General features: G+C 30.7%; 1 protein-coding gene across 1 annotated transcript; it reads right to left on the bottom strand.

Annotated features, from left to right (window-relative positions):
• Positions 1 to 4089: 4089 nt before the first annotated feature.
• LOC107936732 (protein DETOXIFICATION 40) lies at positions 4090 to 7816 on the bottom strand. Its single transcript, XM_016869489.2, has 7 exons — positions 7413 to 7816; positions 6612 to 7243; positions 5468 to 5524; positions 5142 to 5380; positions 4935 to 5053; positions 4507 to 4593; positions 4090 to 4393 (listed from the first exon to the last, which is right to left on the bottom strand). Exons 1-7 carry the CDS (start codon positions 7731 to 7733, stop codon positions 4331 to 4333), a joined length of 1518 nt encoding a protein of 505 aa, XP_016724978.2. The 5' UTR covers positions 7734 to 7816; the 3' UTR covers positions 4090 to 4330.
• Positions 7817 to 23642: the final 15826 nt, after the last annotated feature.

Here is a 23642-nt window from a genome sequence, read left to right as displayed (position 1 = left end):
AGGAATGTTAAGTGAAGCTTCAGAACATATCACTCACAACAGCGGAGTAACATTGAAGTTGGAAAAGAGAGTTCGCACAAGTTTATGAACTGGTCATTTTGTGAACACTGTGAGTGAAGACATCGTGGTAAGTGTCACAAGAGGAACGGAGGATGTTTCAAGTGTAGATTTATGGATCATATGATAAAAGTTTGTCTAAAAAGATAAGAGAGATCGCAAGTATAGAATGTGACCCCCACCTAAGTGCTAGATGGTACTTGTGGACGAGGTCGAGGAAGAGGCAACGATACAAGACAAGTTGGGTAGCGATCTTTAACTCACACCGTTGCTACCCAAAATGAGTCAAGAGGCCTCGCACAAGTGTATGCAATGAGGGAACCACATGAGCAAAGTTTGACCGATATTATCACAGGTACCTTCACTTTGTCAACTATTCTATTATTTTCCTTGTTTGACTCTAGTTCCACATATTCGTATGTTTTGAGCGAACTAGCTTGTGAGTTGAGAATTCTAGTAGAAACCATAGATAATGGTGTGATTGTCACTAATTGAGAATTCTAGTAGAAACCATAGAATGTATCGTAGGTGTCCGTTAGTGATCCAACGGCAAGTTTTCTATGTGAACTTGATGAAATTGTCATTCTATGGGTTCGACATAACATGAACCTAGCTGTATATACTAATGTAGACTGGCCATGCAGTATTGATGATTATAAGCACACTTCAGGTGTTTTTTTCTACTTAGAGAATCATCTTATTTCATTATCCTTAACCGAAGTAAAACAGGTAACACCCCAATTTTGGCGAATACAAGGTTTGGCGTATAGTCCTAAAAAAGTATGATTGGTAGAGTAGGCTTTGCCCAAGTGCATCTTTCGATGTATAGAGCAGGCGTATACAGTTATGAGGTTAAGTTAATAAAGGTTCTTTATCAGTTGCTATATTAGGTTGAATAAGATCAGTGATTGAGTAAAATGGCATCAAAAGTATGAGTTCATGTTAGGGATATAGTGCACCCGTTAACGATGGTAGTATGGAAGTTAAGTTACAAGGTAAGCTGGATAGGAGCCAACTGACTGTGAAACATGATAGTTAAAAGATAAGGGGACACTCAATTAGGTTTCTTGAAAGTTGTAGAATTTTGATAATGACCTAGATTATAATAATAGATATTCAAGTTTGAAAAAGGGGAGTTCTCTTCTTCTTTCTTAAAAAATATGGTTATATGAAACTTGAGGAACCGAAAAAATTTCTTTAAGCTAAAGTTGAGATCCCAAATTTTATCAGTGATTACTCCATATCAAGGTAAGTTTTATGACTCTACATATTATGCTATGAAAGAGTAAGTCTGTAAGAGTGCATAAATAGTAAGATGAAGTAAGGCTTTTTATGGGGTTCATCTGGGTTTGAGATGATGGTAAAGGTTATTCGAATAAGTTGTAATGGTGTTTCTCTTTTGTATAAGCAGTGGTTGCTGTAGTATCTTGTTGAAGGTTGGATCTACAGGTTTTAGCTACAGTAGGTGAGAACCAGGTGAGTCCCTAAACTGACTCTTGTATGTGCATTGCTTACATGAGATACTTATGTGGAAATTGTTTGAACTATGAAACTAAAATCAGAAAATTATAGTAAGAATGTTGTTGAGAATGACATGTATAGTTTGTGTGGAATCTGACAAATTTAAGTGTTAAGAATTCTAATGTTGAAGCATAGTTATATGGGTATATCTGGTAAATATGCAATGAGATGTGAAATATTTTGAGTGTATGTTAATGTGTGAAGTGTTGAGTTTTAAGCAATGTCAGTGCATGAAAGGTCTGTCAAGTGAGTTTGTGTCTATTCACCACGGTGTAGTCCAAAGGGGTCTGTCAAGACTAAAAACACGATCCCTGATATGAATCGTGAAGGAAAAGCCCATGGTCGTGGCACCTTCTAAGGAGGAACTAAAAGGAAGGTTATTACACAATGGGGTTCCCTGCATGTCCTAGGGGGATCATGGGCAAACCTCATGTAACGTGAGTTTAAGTGAATTCATATAGTAAACACATAAAGAAAGAAAAGCCTTTATGGCGAAATATTATGCAAACTCCGTAAGGAACACCTTCATAGCACACTCTTAAGAACCACCCTCATAGCGAACGATGAATAAATAGTTTGTGTGGCAAACTCTAACGTGATAGCCTTTGTGACGAAAACCTAAAGGAACAACTTACATGGTGAAGTCTGAAAGTAGTGCCTATGTGGCGTATCCTAGTAAGGCTTTTAGTGGCGTACCCTAAAGGAATGATTCATGTGGCAGATTCTATATTAAACTATTTTGACACAATCAATATGACATATAAGTGCAATTAGAAAAATCAGAAAGGCATAGTGTCTTCATGGGCTACAATAAAGTGTTATGCAATACCATGATTCAACTGTGTATAATGAAGTGATGAGATGCCGAAGGGGTGGTAGGTAAACATAAAAGAAAAGTATTCTGAATAAGGATTTTTCTAATTTTATATCTAAAGAAAGGTACCTACTATCTATTTATGTGATCAAACATGAATTATGGTGAAACAATGGCTTAAAGATACGTATACAAGAGTAGCGGTGTTTAAAGTTGTATGGACTTTTGTAAAAGGAAATGGGTAAAGCCTTATGAAAGATTAGATTGAAAAAAGTAAGTGGCATATTGAAGATGTTGATAGGTAAGTAATGAGTTCAGAGTAAGGTGTGATATCCATAGAGAATAAAGAATGAAATTATAAGAAAATTATTCGCCAAAAACAAGTTGAAAGACCAGAATAATAAGTTGTAATAGATTAGCGACCCATTTAAAGTTTAATTACTACTTAGAAATACATGCTTTGGGGTATTTGTAATAGATTAGGTTTTTCGTTTAAATTAGATATTGTTGCAATTTAATTACCTTGAGATGAATTTGTAATTACTCATTGTATTTACTTATGTATTTTTAGTTTGAAATTATGTAATTAAGTTGTAATTATCTGTAAATTATATAAGCAGTTTCAGCTTGTATCTATATTGGTGTAGTAATATCCAAGATCCGAATCTGGATAATTGAATTGAGTTAAGGGCGTTACAAAACATATTGCATATGAGAAATGTCGTGTACAACTACTATGGATGAGGCAAATGTTGTCTAATTATTGTGTTGCAACTAGTGTTGTAACAACTTACTGCAACAACACAAGTGCAATAAACATATGTTACATATGGATTATTTTTCCTTGTTATATATATATATATATCTTGGAATATTGATTGTTGCAAAACTTTATTACACTTAAGTTGGATTCAACAGAAAATTGCAACAGTTAATAAACATATCTTGTTGGATTGAAAATTGAACTTATATATTTGTAATAAATAATTTTGTACATTTGAAATAATCAGCATATTTAAGAATTATTTGTAATAAATTATACAAAGTCCTTGATATAAAGGAAACTAATTTGAAAGACCTTGAAGAGTTCGAGCTACACAAGGGCTCAAGCTAGCGGGCCAACAAGAGGAGATTAAAACAATCTTATCACATTTTCGAATCAAGGATAATTTAATGATTACTCAAAGGCTAGTCAAAGTTCATACTTCAAGTTGATAGGATTAGATTATCCAAGACAAATAACCGCATATATACTACTTTTTATAAAGGCTATCGAATGGCTTACTTTGGTATGAGTTTTTGAGTGTTTTATTTAGTTCACTTTGAGAACGTTTTGAGGGTAACTTCACCTCATACTTCTTAACTTCTGTTGAAGAGTTATTTTCACTTGTATGTGAGATAAATTAGAGAGAGTGATTGCAAACAATTGCATACAATGGGGTTGCTTTTATCCTTATGTGTTTGGATAGTTAAGGCTATATTTATTGGATGTGTTGCGATAATTGTTTAGTGGATTTATTCTCTGAATTAGAGTCTGTAGAGATAGGATCATCATCCAAACTGCTCCATCGTTACTTATCCTTCTGCTATACAATTTTCAAAGTTCTATTAAAACAGGTATTGCAATACCACTTTTGACAGAAAAATGCAACATTCGCAAATCAGCGTGCAATTTCAATATATATGACTTCGTACTATTTGTGAAAATAAGAAATTTATCCTGTTGCAGGAATTCTTCTTTATATTGACATAGAAATGGCAGTCACTTTCAGTAAAGTGTACATACAGGCGATGAATATAGTATTGGACTGATGCTTCAGCATTTTGAATGAGAATACTCAATCAAGGGAAGGCGAATTCGTGGTTGAGGGTCTTGGGTTGGAAAATTTGGGGACTGGGCCAGGGAAGGGGGGGGGTGCAAGATCTCAAATCAAGTGTCTACTTCAAAAGAGGCTCCTCCTTAACCTCCCAGGCATCCATTCTCTTTCTAGCTTCTTCAACCTGCCATTTAATCCAAGTAAGAAAGGGGAATAAATAGAGGCAGTGAAATGTCAGAAATTTACATGAAGTAGAATTGTGCTTGTTTTAATTGAAAAATATTTAAATGATTTTACCTCCTTCTTCCAGTCAGTTCGAAATGTTACCCAAATCAAGACCAGGGTTTGCATGACTGTGCCACCAATCATCCCTGACCATATTCCCTGAAACCAAACCATTTATCATAACCCGAACAACATATTAGAGAAATATCAATACAATTTAATACTCGACCAAAAATATAAGATTTAATAAATTTGAAGTACAAATCATTTAAAAGATATGGTCAAATACTAGCTATTGTCTTTATACTATTCAGCTTAAAATTTATTTATTTTTCTCTTTAATTTGCAATAATTGATTTATTTATTTTTATTAATGCCATGTTTTAATTTAATTTATTAATACTATTCAAATTAAAATATAAAAACTAAATATCAAGTTATATATAGCACAGCAAGTAACAAACAAAATTTGAGGGGAAAAAGAAAATAGAAGTGAGTACCTTGGCACCCAGATTGAAGTAAAAGCCAAGAAGAGAACCCAAGGGAACCCCGACAAAGTAATAGCAGCCCACGTTGACATATGCAACAAAAGTTTGCCATCCACACCCAACAGCCACACCTTTTATATATATACATATACATATCAAAACAAAGATGAAACTGATGATCCAATTGAATTTTTCTTGAAGAAAATTAAATGTTATTACCGGACAAAACAGGCTGAACTCCGTTGAGGATAAGGGTTAATGCTAGAAGCGGACAGAGATCTGAAACAGCCTCCGCCACCACTTCACCCTCTGTGAAGGCGTAGCTAATGACATCACGTAGAACCATTATTATTATTGCCGCCGCCACCGAGATTATGAATGAAAGTACCGTCACTATGACCACCGAGAACGCCGCCGATTTTGGATGTCCCGCTCCTAGCTCGTTCCCAACTCTTACACTGCTCCATTTCCATTCATTTCTTATGTCAATTATAGTAGGCACTAATTCGCAGGAGAATATGTATATATCGAATTGGATGACTAACCTTGCTGCGGCATTGAACCCCACCGAAATCATAAACACCCATCCAGATATCGTCATGCTGAAAATAGTGACCCATTGAAAATTTATTAATCTACCAAACCAATTTAATTAAATTTTTTAGGGTTAATATATACCCTCCCCAATTTATATTTATTTAATACTTAAATCTTTTGTCTTTAGAGCCAGTGAAGAACCTGGGAAGCAAGAAAAGAGAAGATCATTTGAAATGAAAGAACCCAGGTATTTGGCTCTAGAACTGATGCAGGGGAAATTGAAATGGACAGGTTCATTTAGGGTTTTGTTTTATGTTCTTGGCTTTATTATGGTTGCCCAAGCTAGCCAATGCATGTGAAATTGTTGGCAAGCTAAGGCGAATTTAAGGCTTTGTATCAGACTTTTACTCCGCATCAGGTGATTTCTAAATTTAAAAATTATTAGCGAAGTTGAGTTTTTTTATTGGTCCAAATATGTAAAATAAAAAAACAACAATCTTAAAATCGAAGAAAAATAATTTAAAATTTAAAATTTTTCTAAAATACATGGAATTCATTTAACAAGTAACTTTTATATTATTTTCTTTTGAAATTATAAAAAAAAAACATAAAATTATCATTAAAAAAACATAAACATATGGTTGTGCAAATTTAGATAATAATTTGTTGAAATTCATTAAGCACGTAAAACAAAAAAAAATATATTTAGGACAGGCATTAATATTTTATTACCTGTTAATCTAAAATCTAATTGTGTTAATCATATACCAATAGAAGTAGCAACGTAGGTAATGATTTCTAAGTTGAAGTAGTGGAGATGATATATATTACCCAAGTTTATATAATATTAGTCTGTTATGGACATAATTAAGCAGTAGATATAGGACAAGAATCTAGTATTAGTCACATATTACCTACAGTATATTTTCTTTTTGGAAGGAATATTGGATTGGATTGGATTGGATAGGAAGAAAAAACAAAATCAAGGGCCCAGAGTCAAATGAAAAAATAGGCGCAAAGAGAAAAACAAACCCACCACACATTTCGAAAATAAAAAGACAAAAGAAAATGGAAAGTGAATTATTAGTTTTTGAATATACGAGTCTATTTCTATAGGACATTCCATATTTTAAATGATTTCTACTTACTTACCAGATGGAGAGTGAATCCAAAGCCAATTCTGGGTTCTCGAGCAACCCTGCAAGCAAAACCAGAATCTGAAAATACCAAGTTTCCAAGCACAACATCACCGCCGACGACGCCGATAACTTGAAGAATCCCGGCAGGCCAGTGAAGGCTTGACTGCTGAACCCATTCCATGTATATTTGCACTTGTCGCTTTTCACTATATACACAAATTGAGCAACCACCACAATCCACCACGACAAGCTCAACACCAAGGACGCACCCAACAAACCAAGCCCCATTTTGTACACCGCCACCCAACTCATCAACAGATGTATGAATAATGTGGCTGTGGATATGTAAGCGCTAGGGGCCACTATGCTCTGAGCCTGCAGAAATTTCTGAATGGGGAAATTTAAGGCGTATGCGAAGATTTGTGGTATTAGACCATAGACGAAAATTGCAGCGGTGGAAGCAATATCAGGCGATTCACCTAGTAATAATAAGATTGGTTTAGAGAAGACATAGATGAGTGTGAGGAGAATCCCTGTGAAGGTGAGGAGAACTGCTGATCTTTGAAGATATATGCCTAGCATGTCGTATTTGTGTGCTCCAAAGGCTTGCCCGCAAAGCGTTTCCACTGCACTCCCCATTCCTAACTACATGATCCCGGAGTTTAGTTCAATTGCGACTAGTAACCTCATCTATACGTGCAATCGTGTGATTTTATTGTGTTTTTAATTCTATCTATTACCATCAAGATTCAATCTTTGGGAATCTCTAATGTGAAAAAGAAAAGAAAATAGTTCATGTGATGTATGTACGTACCATGAGGCCATAAGCAAAGACTTGGATGCCAGTGTTTCCGAGGGAGGCGGCGGCGAGTTCAAGATTACCGAGATGACCGGAGAAGATTTGGGTGGACATAGACATGAGATAGTTGATCATATAAACAATGACAGCCGGCGCTGCCAAGTGGAAAAGGAGTTTCGATTCGATACATGTCGCTTTTCCCCAACGCTCCAACAAGGAAGAGTTACCGTCCGACAAAACATCCTCAAGCTCCGAACTTGTAGATTCGGATTTCGTATCCGAAATTTGTGATTGAAACAGAGGTTTTCGGATGGCGTTTTCGTGGAGGGATTCCATTGTAGGCTGATCAGTTATGGCCGTCAACTGAACAAAAGAGACTTCAAGTTTTGGGTTAGCTGATAAAGTTGTGGTATGTATTTATGAGGAAACGCTGGCGGCTTAAATGACAATGAGAGCTGGATTTGGAAATTTATAAATATATTTCATAAATTAGAAAAAAAAAAGGTAACTAGATAATAGTTGAGGAAAATAATTTTACATTTTTATTGATATTTTTATAAATGTAAATGATATCAGGAGCATGGAAAATCGAATTTTTAATCGTGGCCTCTAACTCTAATTGGTAGCAAGTGCACGAAATCATTGAACTTCCCAAATAAATGTTGGTTTTTCCTTTTTATTTTATTGATGAAGAAAAGACCAATTTGAAGATTTGCATTTGGGTACTTGTATTATTAATTGCATACGTCACTGTTTATGTATCTAGGATGTCGTTTTCTTATTATTATTCTCTTTTTTATGGATAAAAGTTTCTTTTCTTTTTCAAAATTTAGTAGCCACATTCTCATTTCTTTCTCTACATAAAGTCAGTCCAATCGTAAATATAAATATTTGCTGCTTATTGTAATTTTTTTTCACATTTCTAATAGTAATAGTAATGACTAATTCTCTCATTGTAGATATCCTGTAAAGAGGTAAATAATTAACTAAAAAATATGCTCTATTCCTATTCCTATGGGTAAAGGTCTCTTATAAAATACTTCAATAATCAATTAAGTCTTCACTCAGAAAACAATACCACTTAACTAAAGTACTCTTAATTGAATATAAGCAATCAATTAAATCAACATCTATTAACTTTTCCACATGGCATGCTAAGGTTGTGCCACATAGCGAAATATGATAATTTCTATTAAAATTCTTTAAAAAATCATCAAAAATTTTAAAAATGTAAAATATAGTAATTTAGAATTTTTAAAAATTATAAAAAATTAAAATGGAAAAAACTATAAATATTATAAAGATATTAAAATTAATTAAAATTTTAAAAAATATTAATTACAAAAAGTATAGAAATTATAAAAACTGCAAAAGAAAATGTTAGAAATAATGTAAAGAATTTATACTCAAGAAAAAGAACCAGAATAATAAATTTGTTCTTAAACTTGAATCAGGTAAAAAAGTTGATTTTATAATTTGTTTTTATTGAATATTTCTTTTTTAAAATTTATATTATTTTTTTAAAAGAGATGTTTTATATATAGCTTTTAATAATAATATAATAGAGTGCGAATTTGTCACCAAATTATAAATGAATATTGAAATTTGTTTCTATATTTCATTGTAACTAATTTTTATCATTACCCTTTAAGAATATGGGTAAATTTACAATTCAACTATTATGTGATTAGATTTTGTCACTAAATTTTGAATTTTATTGAATTTTATTATTAAATTTAATTTTTTTAATTAAATTTTACCACAATATCGATTTTGATGATTAACAAAATTTATGAGGAAAAATATCATTTCAAATATTTTATTTTATTTTTTAAAACTTAATTCATTTATAAAATATTAATAAATTATCTTAGAATTTTAGTGTAAGGAACACTCGAATTTGAAAAAACAAAAAAAAGTTTTTTTTATAAAATAATCTTAATTGTTATATTATATTACTTAATTTATTATTTTAGCTATCAAAATAAAATAATTAAAATATTTTTAATTTAATTTAATCTTCAAATTATTTTAAATTGAAATTGAATAGCAAAATTTAAAGAAAAACAAAAACATGAGTACCAAAATCCAATCCAATAAAAATGCAGAATTCAATATATAGTCAAAATGTAATTGTAAATTCACCTTTAGTTCAAAAGTATAATGGAAAATATCAATTAATACAAAATATAGCCACAGATTTGAATTTTCTCCTAATACAAATTTATACATTAACCCTAATAATAATTTTCTAAAAAATTCATCAAACTCTCCCCCCCACACGTCCCCAGCCCCCTACCCCACCTCCCACACCCGCGCACCCCATCCTTATAGCCCAAGCGCCCCAAAGCATATTGGCACATCTGCGTCTACTAGCGCCCTAGTGTCCTAGATGCAAATCAAAGCCTCTGAGTAATGCACACAAAATAGTCTATGAACATCAATTATTAAATAAAATTTATTTAGCCCACTTGAATTGACTCAATTCATGAAATATGTGGAAAATTCTATCTACTTGAAGCTTTAGTGGCCTAATAAAACATTTTAGTAAACTAGAGTTACCATGATTAATATTGTAAATCCTAAGGAATAAGATTGTATGGTGTTTAAATCTTTTAGTGCTCTCATCGTGTAGATAGATATTAATCTTAGCCGACGATGTAATTTAAATTGTATCATTAGATCTAGGGGAGCTCAACTATAAATAGAGATCTTCCCTCTCATTTGTAATCATCTCATCATTGAGTAATTAAATATTTTGAAAATATTTACTCAAATACTTTGTGTGTGTTGCTCTCTTGTGAGATTTTCTGTCCATTCGTTGCTTCTTCGCTTTTGTGTTTGCTTCCACTAAGTTTCGGTGCCTTAGACAATTTCTATATGAATTTTTACTTTTTGAGAGTTAGGCTAACTTAGATGAATTTAAAGCTAAGTTCTCGCCTAAGGTCGTGCAGTTTGCCAAACTAAAATTCTAATACTGTGACACTAGCACGCGGTCGCATGTTCATACATTGGTGCCCCTGTGCCCATGGAGACACTCTCAACTCGAATTTTTTTTTGTGTTTTTTTGGCGTGGACGTCCCGAACTCAAGTTTTAAAATTATTTTGCTATTTTAAATATTTATATTTAATACTATAACCTAAAGTTGACCTCTTGAAAGTCAGTTTATTAGCCTGATGACAAAAAGTCTTCCAATTTCCAAGTTCAAGCATTGCTTAGACTTGGTAAGTATTCGACAAAGACCGAGTTAGGCCCCTGACGAGACTCACCAAAGAAGGCATTTTGGAAATATGAGTCAAGGTAAAGATTTTTGGAGTGTGCCTCACATTATGGCCAAAACAAAGTTGACATCGGGACAAGGAAGAGTCAACGTCCCGACAAGGCAATATGCCACGTCATGTCATGGCGACATCTTCCCTACTAATGGCTAGTTTAACAATGCTTTTGAAAATTACTTTTGAAAAGTTTGGTCTAAGATTTAAGTGTTTAGCATTGCTGTTAAAAAGTGCTTTTGAGAAATAAAATGTCCATTTTAGACATGCTATTATCAAGTAACAAATATATATTCAAATAATTTTCTAATTAGTTAATATTATTATATTTTAGTAAGAATATAATAAATTATTATAACTTATTAATATGAAACATAAATTTTAAATATTTTTAAGCAATAAATATTAATTATTTATAAAATTTAATTAGAATATATAAACTATATTTTAAATATTTAAATATAACCATTAAATATTTGTAATTAGATATTAACACATTTGTATTTAAAAAATATATTTTTTATTATTTTTAATTAATAATTTTAACACATTTGTAATGAAGAAAAAAAGAAAGTATTATGTTATTGGAGGGGTAAAAAGTAATTAAACACCAAAAGTACTTTTGAGAGAGAAAAAGCTAAAAGTTGCTTCTCTTTTTCAGAAGTGCTTCTAAAAAGCAAAAAATTTCAGCCGAACGCAGCTTGTTTAGCACAGATTTTCTTCCCAAAGTGCTTTTTTTAAGCACTATTAAACAAGCCCTAAATCGAGCTTCATCTCCTAGTTAAATTCTTCTATCTTTTCCTAGTCTAACTCTAATATTCTAGGGATGTTTTAGTCATATTTTCACATGAATTTTAGCCTATAAATAATGCTTTTAAACATTAGAGAGAATGATTCAATAAGACAATTAAGAGATAGTTTTGTGGGAATTTCGAGAGAATTTTGTATTTCGGGTTCGAGTTTATTTATTGTTTCTCCATCTTGTACACCTCTTTCGGTTTTTGCCATTTTAGTGAAGTTTTCTTTACCCGTAATTTTTTATCCTCTTCGGAGAAATTTTTCCACAAAAATATTTTTGTCTAAATTTTCTCGATTTTCATTCTTGTTCATTGTATAATTCGAGTTTAACCCAACATATTACATCACATTTAAAAATACCTAAAAAATGCATAATATCGAGTTTATTACAGAAAGAAAAGGTAAAGGGAAAAAAAACCTTACTGCTCTTATGTACCACAAAACCTTTTATGCCTCTGTTAAGTCATTATAAATGACAACATATTATTGTCCAACTATAGGAACTTAAATTCAATTTAATGAGAAAGAAAGGAAACTATTGTTGGTAGGATATATGTTTTGAAATAAAATAAAATTGCATAAGCAACACAATTACAAGAACAAAATCTACCGGATCTAAGCACAGATAAAGAGAGGTGAATAACTCAAGGTAGCCTTATGAATCCAGCTAGCAGGCAGGCATATATAATTAAAACTACACATTCTTAGTCTAAAATTTCATGGATTACAGTCAGGCCAATTTTTGGTGTTAAATAATCGGAAGGAAGCATTTCAGAATAAGCCTGATTAAAATATATGTGGACCCTACCAAATTCTTTTAAAATATGCAATAAAGTTATATTTCCACCTGATACATTCCCCCACAATCATGCTTTCCACCAAATCAATTACTCAAAATTATATAATTGTGCAATTTGATCTTTCATCAGTTTGCTGTAGTAGCGTTAATGATTAAAATATAATAAATCAATAGTATTAATAATCATATCATAACCTTCGATAACTATTTTTTTAATTGGATAATTAAACATAATTTAAACTATTTATAAGTTACTAAATCTGTGATTTATCCAAAATATATTATTGAATTATTATTGCAAGAGAAGTGGAACTCAGAGGTACCAAATTGTCATTTGCTTTTGAATATATTGATACGACGGCTAACTTTGAACGTGGGAAAAAATAATCAACCTGGGCCTATTTGGTGATTTCTTGCTCCAATTCATTCGGCCGTTACTTTCAACTCAATCATATTCGCTTTAATTGGCGCCATTATCACTACATATACCATATATTATATTATATTAATTAATCAAATTTGTAACAATTTCAAAAATAATATAATTAATAAGGTAAATGCATAAATAATTAAACACAATATCTTAAATTTTATTAAATTAGTTGCGTTTTGAAACTTATATTGAATTTGGATTTAGATTTTAAAATTTTAAATTCATGGGAAATAAAATATTTCAAATACAAAATCCTGAATTAATTTAAAATTATTGTTTGAATAATTCAAATTTAGAACCTTAAAGTTTTGGGAAAAGTTTAATTCAACAAGTCCCTTAAACTATGTCATTTATTTGAGTTCAATACCTAAATTTTTTTGGGGCCTAATTGAAAACCTAAACTTTATTCTGTATATCATTACATTCGTTGAAAAAGCCAACACTAATCAAGAAGCGCCACAATATCACCGTCTCATTAAATTTTAAATAAATAAAATAAATAGCAGCATGAATCAAATTAAATTAAATTAAATTAATACAGTCACAATTACAACTAGGGTTAATAGCATAATCAGTAGAAAATCTAAAATAACCATTCAAAAGAAAAAAAGGAACAGAGCCAAGACAAAACAGCATCTTCACAAGCCGATGGCATATAAAATAAAAAGATTTGAAGGAATGAATCTTTCAATGCATAAAGAAAAGTAAGCAAAAATAAGAAAAAGTAAATGGACAACAAAAGTTGTTTGTGTCCAATTAAATAATAATATTAGTAAACTTATTTAAATCCTGAAATTGATCCTAAAAGCATATCATCCTTGTCAAATATGCATACTGGAACATTTGGCTTCAAAATTTGAGATGGTTAGCCAAATAAAAACTTGCTTTAAAGGGAAGTCTACACAAGCAGGAAAACAAAAATTTAAACCCACTTAAAAAGAAAAATATCTCACAAATTCTTTCTAATATACGATTATCACCCACATCCTTTGACATCATAAGCAAGTTTTGCAACAAGCTAATCGCATCGTTGAAAAGTTATCTTTTGACGGCTTAACGTTGGATTAAATCGAATGAAAAAATTTCGAGTTGTTGAATTTTATTTTATTATTTTAATTCAAATTGAAATTTTCTCGAATTGAGTGAGATAAAATTCAAATCGAATCAAATATATTTGTTCAAGTTAAATTAAAAAAATAACTTTGAGTTCTTATATCCACTATCACTCACCATAATCAAATTTGTCCACCGTAATCATATCTGTTATTAATTTTTATCCCCTTATAATTTATTTATTAATCTTTTATATACTGGTTAGCTTATTTGTTTGCTTAGTTATTTCAATTATCTTCTGATTCTTGTCACCATTTATTTTGAAATTAAAAAAATATATTAAATATAAAAATTGTGATTTTTCTAATAAAAATTATTTTAAAGATAAAAATGTAAAATTGATACTAATAAAAAATTTTAACCGAATATTTTATATAATCATCAATAATTTAATTTTAACAAAAATTGATAAAGATTTAGTATGATTAAACAATTCAATAATATAAATAGTACAAAATATGAGATTTAATTCAATAATTTAAATAATAGATATGAATTCGAAAAAAAAAAGTTTTGAGAGAAAGCAAAATGGAAAAGGTTTTAAGAGATTTGAAGGAAGTGAAAATTGTGAGGGAAAGTAAATATTTTGGGAAGGCAAAAGGAAAAAAGTTTTTGGGATTTGGGGAAATAAAATTTTTAGGGAGAGGCAAAAGTAAAAGGGTTTGACTTTTGGGGGAGGGGTGTGAGGGTGAAGGGAAGTAAAATAGTTTGATACTTAGTTTATTTAAAATATTTGAGTTATTCGAATTTAAATATTCAACTCGGTTTTATTTCGAAATTCGAAAAAATAGAGTTGATTCAATTAATTCGATTTCAATCATTCGAAATTTAATTTTTTTTAATTGAATCGAATTTTACTTACCTTTATATTTGATTACCTCTTTCTAAATTTGATTAACATAGCAATTTCAACCATCTTCATGGTAACAAATGGACACTCCATCCTAACATATTGACCTGGATTTGAAATTTTGGCTTAAGAATTTGTACTTTATGTAAATAACTTCAAGAGGTTGAAAACTAATTCTCACTACTATATTTGAAAAATAGATAATTAATCAAGAAAGTTTGAAAACTAATTTTCACTACTATATTTGAAAGATAGATAGCTAATCAAGAAAGCTGAAGCTTATTCAAGATGTTAAATTCATACAAGTTTTAGGACATGGCTATTGAAGCTTATTTAAGATGTTAAATTCATACAAGTTTTAGGACATGGCTATTGAAGCTTATTTAAGATGTTAAATTCACAGTATTAGGACATGGCTATAGGGAAAGAATCACTATTATCACCGCCTGTTACACCATACAATTTAAAAAAAAAAAAGCATGAAGCATCAGGCACAAATACATCACTAATTAAACTATACAAAGATAATGGTTCCATGTTCATCATAAATGAATTAAAGACCAATATGCTTATGGTTGACTTGAACTAGTTACAAATTTGCAAAAAAATTAAAGTATGAGTAGAAATGATAATGGAAGTGGACACTTCTAATCAAATTGCCAATAACTACAAATATTCAAAAATTTATATTATTTAGATTTTTTAAATTGTTTATGCGTTCGGTTTCCTTATGTCTGCGAAGCTTAGCTCAATGAGATGAGTCCATAATCTTTGAAACAAATATAACTAGTGAACCTAGTTCTAGCACACCCCAATAAAAAACCCTCACTTTTGTACTTCAAAAACTAGACCTCTAACCCCTAAATTCTCTTGTTGAGAACTTAGCCTATAAAACCAACCACAAAAGGTTTTACTTTCATAAATGCACTCTTACAAATAACGTTCCATAATGAATTGATAAGTGCTCTTAATACTCAATACATAATACAAGGCTATCAAATATATAGAATTTTTTTAGGCTTGCTAATAGATTAAAGATCAATTACAATCCCTTCTAACCAACAGTTAAAATAGTTAAATACAATATTATAATATGATGAAAGTAAAATGGACTATTTGGAAGATAAGTCTTCAAGGTTTGATTCGATCCAACATCCTTGATTCAAGAAATTTGGTACAATCGATTTGATTCAATTCTCAAACTGTTTCTCCAAGTGAATTGATTTTCATTGATGAACTTGAATCATTCTACAATATCATTACAATAAAAGACTTATTTCAATAAATTGTCAATATTTCAAATAAGTCAAATTGTTGTTTTGCCATAGTGATGACGAAACTAGATAGTTCCATTTACATTACAACAACTTCAAATATATAATACTTACAACTTGAAACTTGGTCAAAGAGCACACGGATCTTATAAATTAAAACATATATATTTTGTTGGCAATTCCACCTAATTACCTAAAAAGTGAATGAGAAAACTCACCCAACCCATAAGATATAATTTTCCCTAATTGTATTATACTCTGGTACACGTATGTTGGAAAAATTCAGTGTAGAAAATGAGTTTTTGTTACAATGAAAAATTAAAATTTTAAAAATCAAGTTAATTTGTAATATTTATAGCAATAAACTTTTTCCTAAAAAATGAATGTGTTTTATGTGAGACGAATCCTAGACATTCCCGACTTTCAACCAAATGGCCTTCTCCACTATTCTTATACCATGAATTGCTTCGACTGCGGGCTCAAACAAGCATCAACCAAACATAAAACCAGAAACGATTTATTACTTTCAGTATGAAAGTAATTCTCTCTCAACAGAAATCGGTAGAAATGTAATTCCTAGAAAATATAGAAAACATAATTTATTCTAAGAAAATAAATTATAACTACTTTCTAGCATAATAGCAATATTTGAAACTTGTATAAAATTTTTTTTGTAAATATCTCTACCAATGTTATCTATAGGAGAATCCTGGTTGAATTATCAAAATAAAAAAAATATTTATTTGATAGAAAACAATATCATATGTTAAGTAGAATAGGGTGGGTGGCACACCCTTTTAAAACTACTAGGGTTGCCTCCCCTTTCATCTTGTATGAGAGGATTTGAGCCTCTCCTATATTGGGTCCAATTATATGTGTTTTCTAGACTTTCAACCCAACACTTTATAATTTAATCCAACCCAATACATGTTCTCTATTTCCCAAAATACATATTATTTACTTAATTAATTTAATTAGATAAATTAATTTAAATTAATTTTCTAATTAAATAGTTTTCTTAGCTTAATTCTAATTCCATTAAAGTCGTGACAACTTTACTGTTAAAGAATGAATGAGGATATATATTTAATTTCCACATTCATTGGATTCACAATGTCTGATTAATTTAATTTTATTTTCGAACTTCAATTATTTAATTAATTAAAAAGTAATTCGAAAACCTTAAATTAATTCTTGTCACATCCCGAAAATGAGGTTAGTAGAATAAGGGTTTGCAAACTGAGTCAGTGGTCATGGCTAGATTTTTAAGTTTATCCTTGCGTTTTAGAGACAAGATAAGTAATTGACTTAGTGGTAAAGAGTAACTGAAGTTACCCTTAAGTCTCGAGTTCAATTCCTTCCTTCGCACAATTTTTATTTTATTAATTTGGCCCAAAACCCTAGTATAAATATATTTGTTTTCTTTTCTATTCAGCTTTTTTCCCATTTGTTAGCCTCCTTATCGCCTTCTCTTTTCCTATTCTTTCATTTTCCTTCAATTTTTCTCCCCTTTCAACATTGGTGCACCCTAAATCCTAACAATCTTGTGCCACCCTTCCTCTGTGCTTACACCTTTGACATTGCCGCCCCTCCAGAGTCTCGTCTGCTCTTTCGCATCTTCGTTCAACATAGATTTGAAGTGGGTGAAGTGTAAGTAATGTCTTTTTGAGTTTTAGATAAGCTTTCTTCGATTTTTTTCTTGTTATGATCGAAATCCTTATAGGTTTGGTGTGTATTTGTAATTAAGTTTTAGATGTGTATAGTAGAAGTGTTTCAGACAATTATTAGTGCTTTAAAATTGTGTTTCCAGGTGTGTGTCTTAAACACTTGTAATCAGTGGATGTTTCTGTGCTCTAACCTTGTTATTTGCAGTAAAATAAAGTGTGGTTTTTGGACAACACGACCTCCCCACGTGGGCGGACAACACGACGTGTGACCGTAGTCACTAGGGTTGATTTTTGAATACACGCCTCAGGGTGAGTCACACGGTCTGGCACACGGCCGTGTGACTAGTGTTGGGGAATTTGTTAATTTTCACATGGCTTGAGGCACAACCGTGTTCCTTTTGTAAATTTATTTTGAATTTGTCACACGAACACAGAGAGTTACACGATTTGTCCACACAATTATGTACACGATGAGTGGATGTCATGCATAATTGTTGCAATGATCAAGTAATGTGCTGCTCTAATCTGATGTATTTATTGGTTATGATTGGATTAAGGTTACTGTATGTTTGATTGTCTGATTGTTATTGCACTACTTACATTTGTTTTCGACTCACACTGAGCTTCATAGCTCACTCCCTTAGTTTAACCTTTTTCAGGTAATCCACGAAGTTAGGACTCAGACTTAGCATTTGGAAGTTTCTCGTCTCATTTTGATTTAAAAAAAGTTTTCTTAGGTTTAATAATTTATATTCAATTGGATTTGTAAGAATTTTTATATGAACTGTGGTATGAGATTTGATTTTGGGATAGTTTTAGTGTTTTCATGCATGGACATTAGTCAATTGGACTATTTTTCTTTAATAATCGATCATGTTTTAATTATAAATATTTGGTTTTTTTAACATGTTAAGAATGTTAGATTTTTCGTTGCTAAGATTGGTTTCTGAAACTCTAAGTAACAGGTTAATGTTTAAATTTGTTTTTTTAATTACTAAGAAAGTTTTAATTGGACTTAAATTAAAATTTTCTTTAATTAACTATTTTTTTATAAAGTACAGAAAAACTCACTACCGGTTTTCTGAAAAATTCAAGTCAAAGTGTTTTATGAATAAATTTTCTAATGATTCTAAAAGGTATTTTGCTTTTTGGCCATTTTAATGGCCAATGTGACCTTCAAAATCCGGTCAAACTTCTAGGTCAAGTTTTGGGGTCTTACAATTCTCAAGTCATTTTTATACTCAGTGAGGAAATACATTCATTTATGAATGTGTGACCCATTTCTCTAACTTCATCATTTCTATCCATTTATGTTTATTTGGTTCTACATGCAACTTATTTCTAGTTTTCATTAGCTAGTGAAGAGACTGATTGGACATATGTAATAAGGGCTAAAATAATTTATAATTAAGTTTCAGCTTTTCACTTACTAATTATAAACTTATTTAGTCACAAAGTCATTCCACTATAGTATCGTGACTGAGCTCTCCCTACTTACAGACCATTACGAAATATCCTCAATTAGTACTCGTCCAGTGACCTTGTCATCAGTGTGTTACCCTCATAGGATATCCTTAAACGCTTAGGGATAAATTCGTTCCCCCAATATGATCCTATTTTATCTCATGATAACCATTACATTTTCCTTCATGAAAAGTTAATTACTATCAAATAGTAATTAAGCCATTTATAAAAAAGACAAATGACTCGTGGCATGTTCATTTATCATGTAATTCCAATGAGAGGATATCATTTACCCATTAACTGGGCTGTGAATTCCACTATTCGGAATAATGCTACATATGACAGAAATTGTATACCCAACACACTAGCTTTCAGTTCCTTATCTATTTGAACTCAGACTTTTACTTACATTAAAGTATACGAGTCACACATACATAGTCTATCATCCACTCAAGATTAGGGTATGACACACTATGAATGTCACAATTGAATAAATTTATAAACAAATCTAAGATCTATTCTACTTGGGTCATTTCCATTGTATTGTTAGTCCAGTCAATCTAGTCAGTCACATTTAAGTCTTTATCTTTTCAGAGTTATTTGCTTTGATGCTTAAGACAAAGCATCTTTCAAATTGGACTTGATAGAAGACATATTAGTCTTTCAATCGGTTTGCTCATTTTTTATTAGACTAAGGACATATTTAAATCTATCTACTAATACAAGTTGTCTTTTTGTATTATAATCTGACCACGTAATATCGCTTAGTATTAGTTAAATACTAGATAACTAGTGAGAAAAAACTTTGAGGACAATATTAAAAGGATATTAATGTAATTAATGATATTATTAAACTAGTTTGTTCGAAAAATAAAAGTGTAAATAGACAAAAATACTACACTTAGGGTACCAGATCCAACAACGTATTCAATCAATGAGAATAATGCTTGTACCAAGCCTCAAGTTTGTGTGATGCATGTTAAAGAACCACAACCATGATGCTACTAATTCCAGTCTTTTGAACTAATGGAAAATTTTAAAAAGATAGTGCCTACCTCAAACTAGCTTTAGAGATCTATTTTGCAAAACATAAAAAAAAACATCAATAACTAGGGGTAAGTGTTCGTTCGAATTAAGTGAAAAACTTTCAAGTTAGTCAAATTGACTAGTCTGATTTTTATCATTCTAACTAGATTTGAAATTTTTTCAAATTGACTCAAGTGAAATGACATTTGAGTCGAGTCGAATCAAGTGAAATTGTTCAAGTTAAATTTAAAAAAATTAAACATGTTAAATTCAAATATTGTTACAATACTAAGTCCATGTTAGAAAACATAAATTTAAAACCATATATCTATTTAAAGACTATTTCAAAGCAAAATACTAGAAAAAATTAGATACTTTAGTATGATAAACTTGAATCGATAATTTACTTGTTTAGGTCTTGAAAATTTATTATTTTTGAAAATTTTAAATTTTTAAAATATTATTTAGAATTTTTTTAATTTTTTTAAAATTTTATATGTTTTTAAAAATTATGAAAATTTGGATTTTTTTATAAATTTTATGAAATTTTTAAAATTATTTTGATTTCTTTTTTATAATTTCTTTTTAGAGAGACTAATTTGCTCATTTTCAAAATTGACAGGGACCAAAAAAATATTTACACAATTTTATTATTTTAGTTATTCAAATTATTCAAGTTGTAAAATTCAATTCAACTTGACTCGAACTTGAAAAACAAAATTACTTATTCGAGTGGAATAAAAAAAACAAAATATCTCGATTTGATTAACTCGAAATTTAAAAACATTCGAGTTAAATCGAGTTATACTCACCCCTATCAATAACAATGCTAGTAATCATTACTATAAAAATGTTCAAAACACTGTAAAGGTTGTTGTATCAGTAACACATATGATGGCAAGTCCTTAGTCTTTGAAGTCCTCAAACAACTTCTCTAGGTCTTTATTTGCCTTTGGCATAGGAGGACATTTTTTGTATGACAAGTGGTAGAATTATGCTAAAATTTTTTGTCTTCCTCAAGAGTCTTCAATTGACGGGGTGATTGCATGTTTTGATTCTACCAGAAAAAATATGATCACTTGTTTGAATAGAGGTGGTCTTGGTCTACACTCATCGCATTAAATTATTGATGTTCAAATATGGATCTGAGGATTGATAGCAGTGTTGGATCTGGTGCCCTAACTGTAATATTTTCATCAATATATATTTGTAATTTTTTCGAACAGATTGGTTAATAAAACAAATTCATTGGTTACATTAATATACTTTTAATAATTTTCCTTACATGATTTTTGCACGCAAAGCAAAATGGAAACAAATGTTGCTCGTTGGTTGTCTAAACATTTAACTAATACTAAGTGATATTATGTGGTCAGACCGTAGTACGAAAAGACAACTTGTATTAGTAGATAACTCCCAAAAGATAGAGACATAGATGTGACTGACTTAACTGACATACATCGGACATGACCCAAGCAGAATAGATCCTGAACTCGTATATGGATTTATTCACTTGTTATGTTCATAGTGTGGCATACCTAAATCTTGAATGAATAGCGGACTATGTATGCTTTGATGTAAGTAAAAGCCTAAGTTCAAATAGATTAAGGAACCGAAAGCTAGTGCATTAGGTGTACGACTTCTGTAGTATGTAGCGTCATTCACAACAATGGAATTCATAGCCCAAAATATTGGTAAATGATATCCTCTAATTGGCATTACATGGTTAATGAAAAGTAAATGTGGCCACGAGTTGTCCATCTTTGTCATGAATGATTTGATCACTATTTGATAGTGATTGACTTTTCATAAAGAAAGATGTAATGGTTATAATGAGATAAAATGAGATCATATTGGGAGAATGGATATTATGCCAAAGAGATCAAAGATATCCTATGAGGGTAACACACTTATGAGAAGGTTATTGAATGAGCACTGAGTAGTTGCTTTCATAATGGTATGTCATTGATGAAAGTTCAGTCACGATACTATAATGGAATGACTTCATGAATAAATGAGTTTATAATTAATAGGCGAAAAGTCGAAACTGAATTATAAATCATTTGAGCCTCAACCACATATGTCTAATTGGTCCCTCCACTAGCCTCAACACATATGTCTAATTGGTTCCTCTACTAACTCGTTGAAACTAAAAATGAATTGCGTGTTTGAATAGAAATGAACGAAAAGAATAGAAAAAGAAAAATGGAAAACATTCAGGAATGATTATGGTTTTCTCCAAAATGAGAAATGGAATCATTTGAAAATTAATGTAGGTTTCCAAAAATGAAAATGAAAATGGAAACTTGAAATCCTATATAGGATTACTTAAAAAATGATGGAAGAATAAGTTTATGATTTTTGGATTATTTTGAAGACCAAAAATGAAAATAAACCATTCGGTCATAGCTAACATGTTGAGTTGTGAAATATTAAACATATTTTCTCCAAATTCTATTAGGAGCAAAATGTCAAAATTTTACCAAAGGTAAAATCGTCAAAATTTTGTTGGGAATAAAATATGGATGAGAAAATTGTTTTATATATAAATAATACAGTTTATTTTGTGAAATAGAAAAATTGAACCTGGTTGGATCATATTACAGAGTACTGGGTCAAAAAGACCGAAGAAGTACTTGTAATTGGACCTAATGTGAGAGAGGCCCAAAACCCCTCATGTTACATGAAAGGGGTGGCAACCGTAGTAGAAATACTAGGGTGTGTCATCCACCCCTCTTCTACTCTAAGTAGGAAGTTTTTTTTTATTTGACATAAATCACTACAACTCAATAAGGGTTCTACTTTCTCCTCCTATAAATAAATGGCACTGGTAGAGCTATTTACACAACTTTGAGAGATTGTTATTATGCTGAAAAATAGAGAGAATTTATTCTCAACTGTTACATTTATATTTTTACGAAAAAGTAATTCTACAAGTTTCTATTAAAGAAGAGAGAATTTTCGTTTTCTCCTCAAAAGGAGAGAAAACTTTTTCTATTTCTATGTTTTAATTCAATTAGTTTGAGCCTACATTCGAAGCAACTTGTGGTACGATAATAGCGAAGATGCTCATTTGGTTGAAAGCCAAAAAACTCAAGGATCCGCTTATCCGAAAACATAAGTACGATTTCGATTTATGGTTTATTGCTATAAATATCACAAATCGTGTCGATTTTAAAAATTTTAATTTTCCATTGTGTAAGAAAACAATTTTCAAACCGGTTTTTTTCTAATAATTGGTATCAAGAGCCAGGTTGTGCTATGTTTATGGTGTAAATCGAGACCGAACCTCTCTCTCTTTGTCTTGTTTGATTAATATTTGATAAGATGTGACATTCTTATAATTATTAGTATGTTTAGGGAAATTTATGTGAATGAATGTAATATTATATTTTTTTATATAATTACTTTTTCTTTGCGAAGGTTGTGGTTCTTAGGAAATAGACTCTGGATTATCATCTCCACGTAGGATTATTGGTGGCTATCAAGACCATCAAATATAAATTTCCTACGCTCTAACTGAATTACATAGTAGTATAGAGAAGTAG

The sequence above is a fragment of the Gossypium hirsutum genome, chromosome D02 (genome assembly GCF_007990345.1).
Source record: "Gossypium hirsutum isolate 1008001.06 chromosome D02, Gossypium_hirsutum_v2.1, whole genome shotgun sequence".
NCBI classification, from domain to species: Eukaryota; Viridiplantae; Streptophyta; class Magnoliopsida; order Malvales; family Malvaceae; genus Gossypium; species Gossypium hirsutum.
Note: the sequence above shows the minus strand (reverse complement) of the source record. Positions and strands in the feature narration are given on the sequence as shown.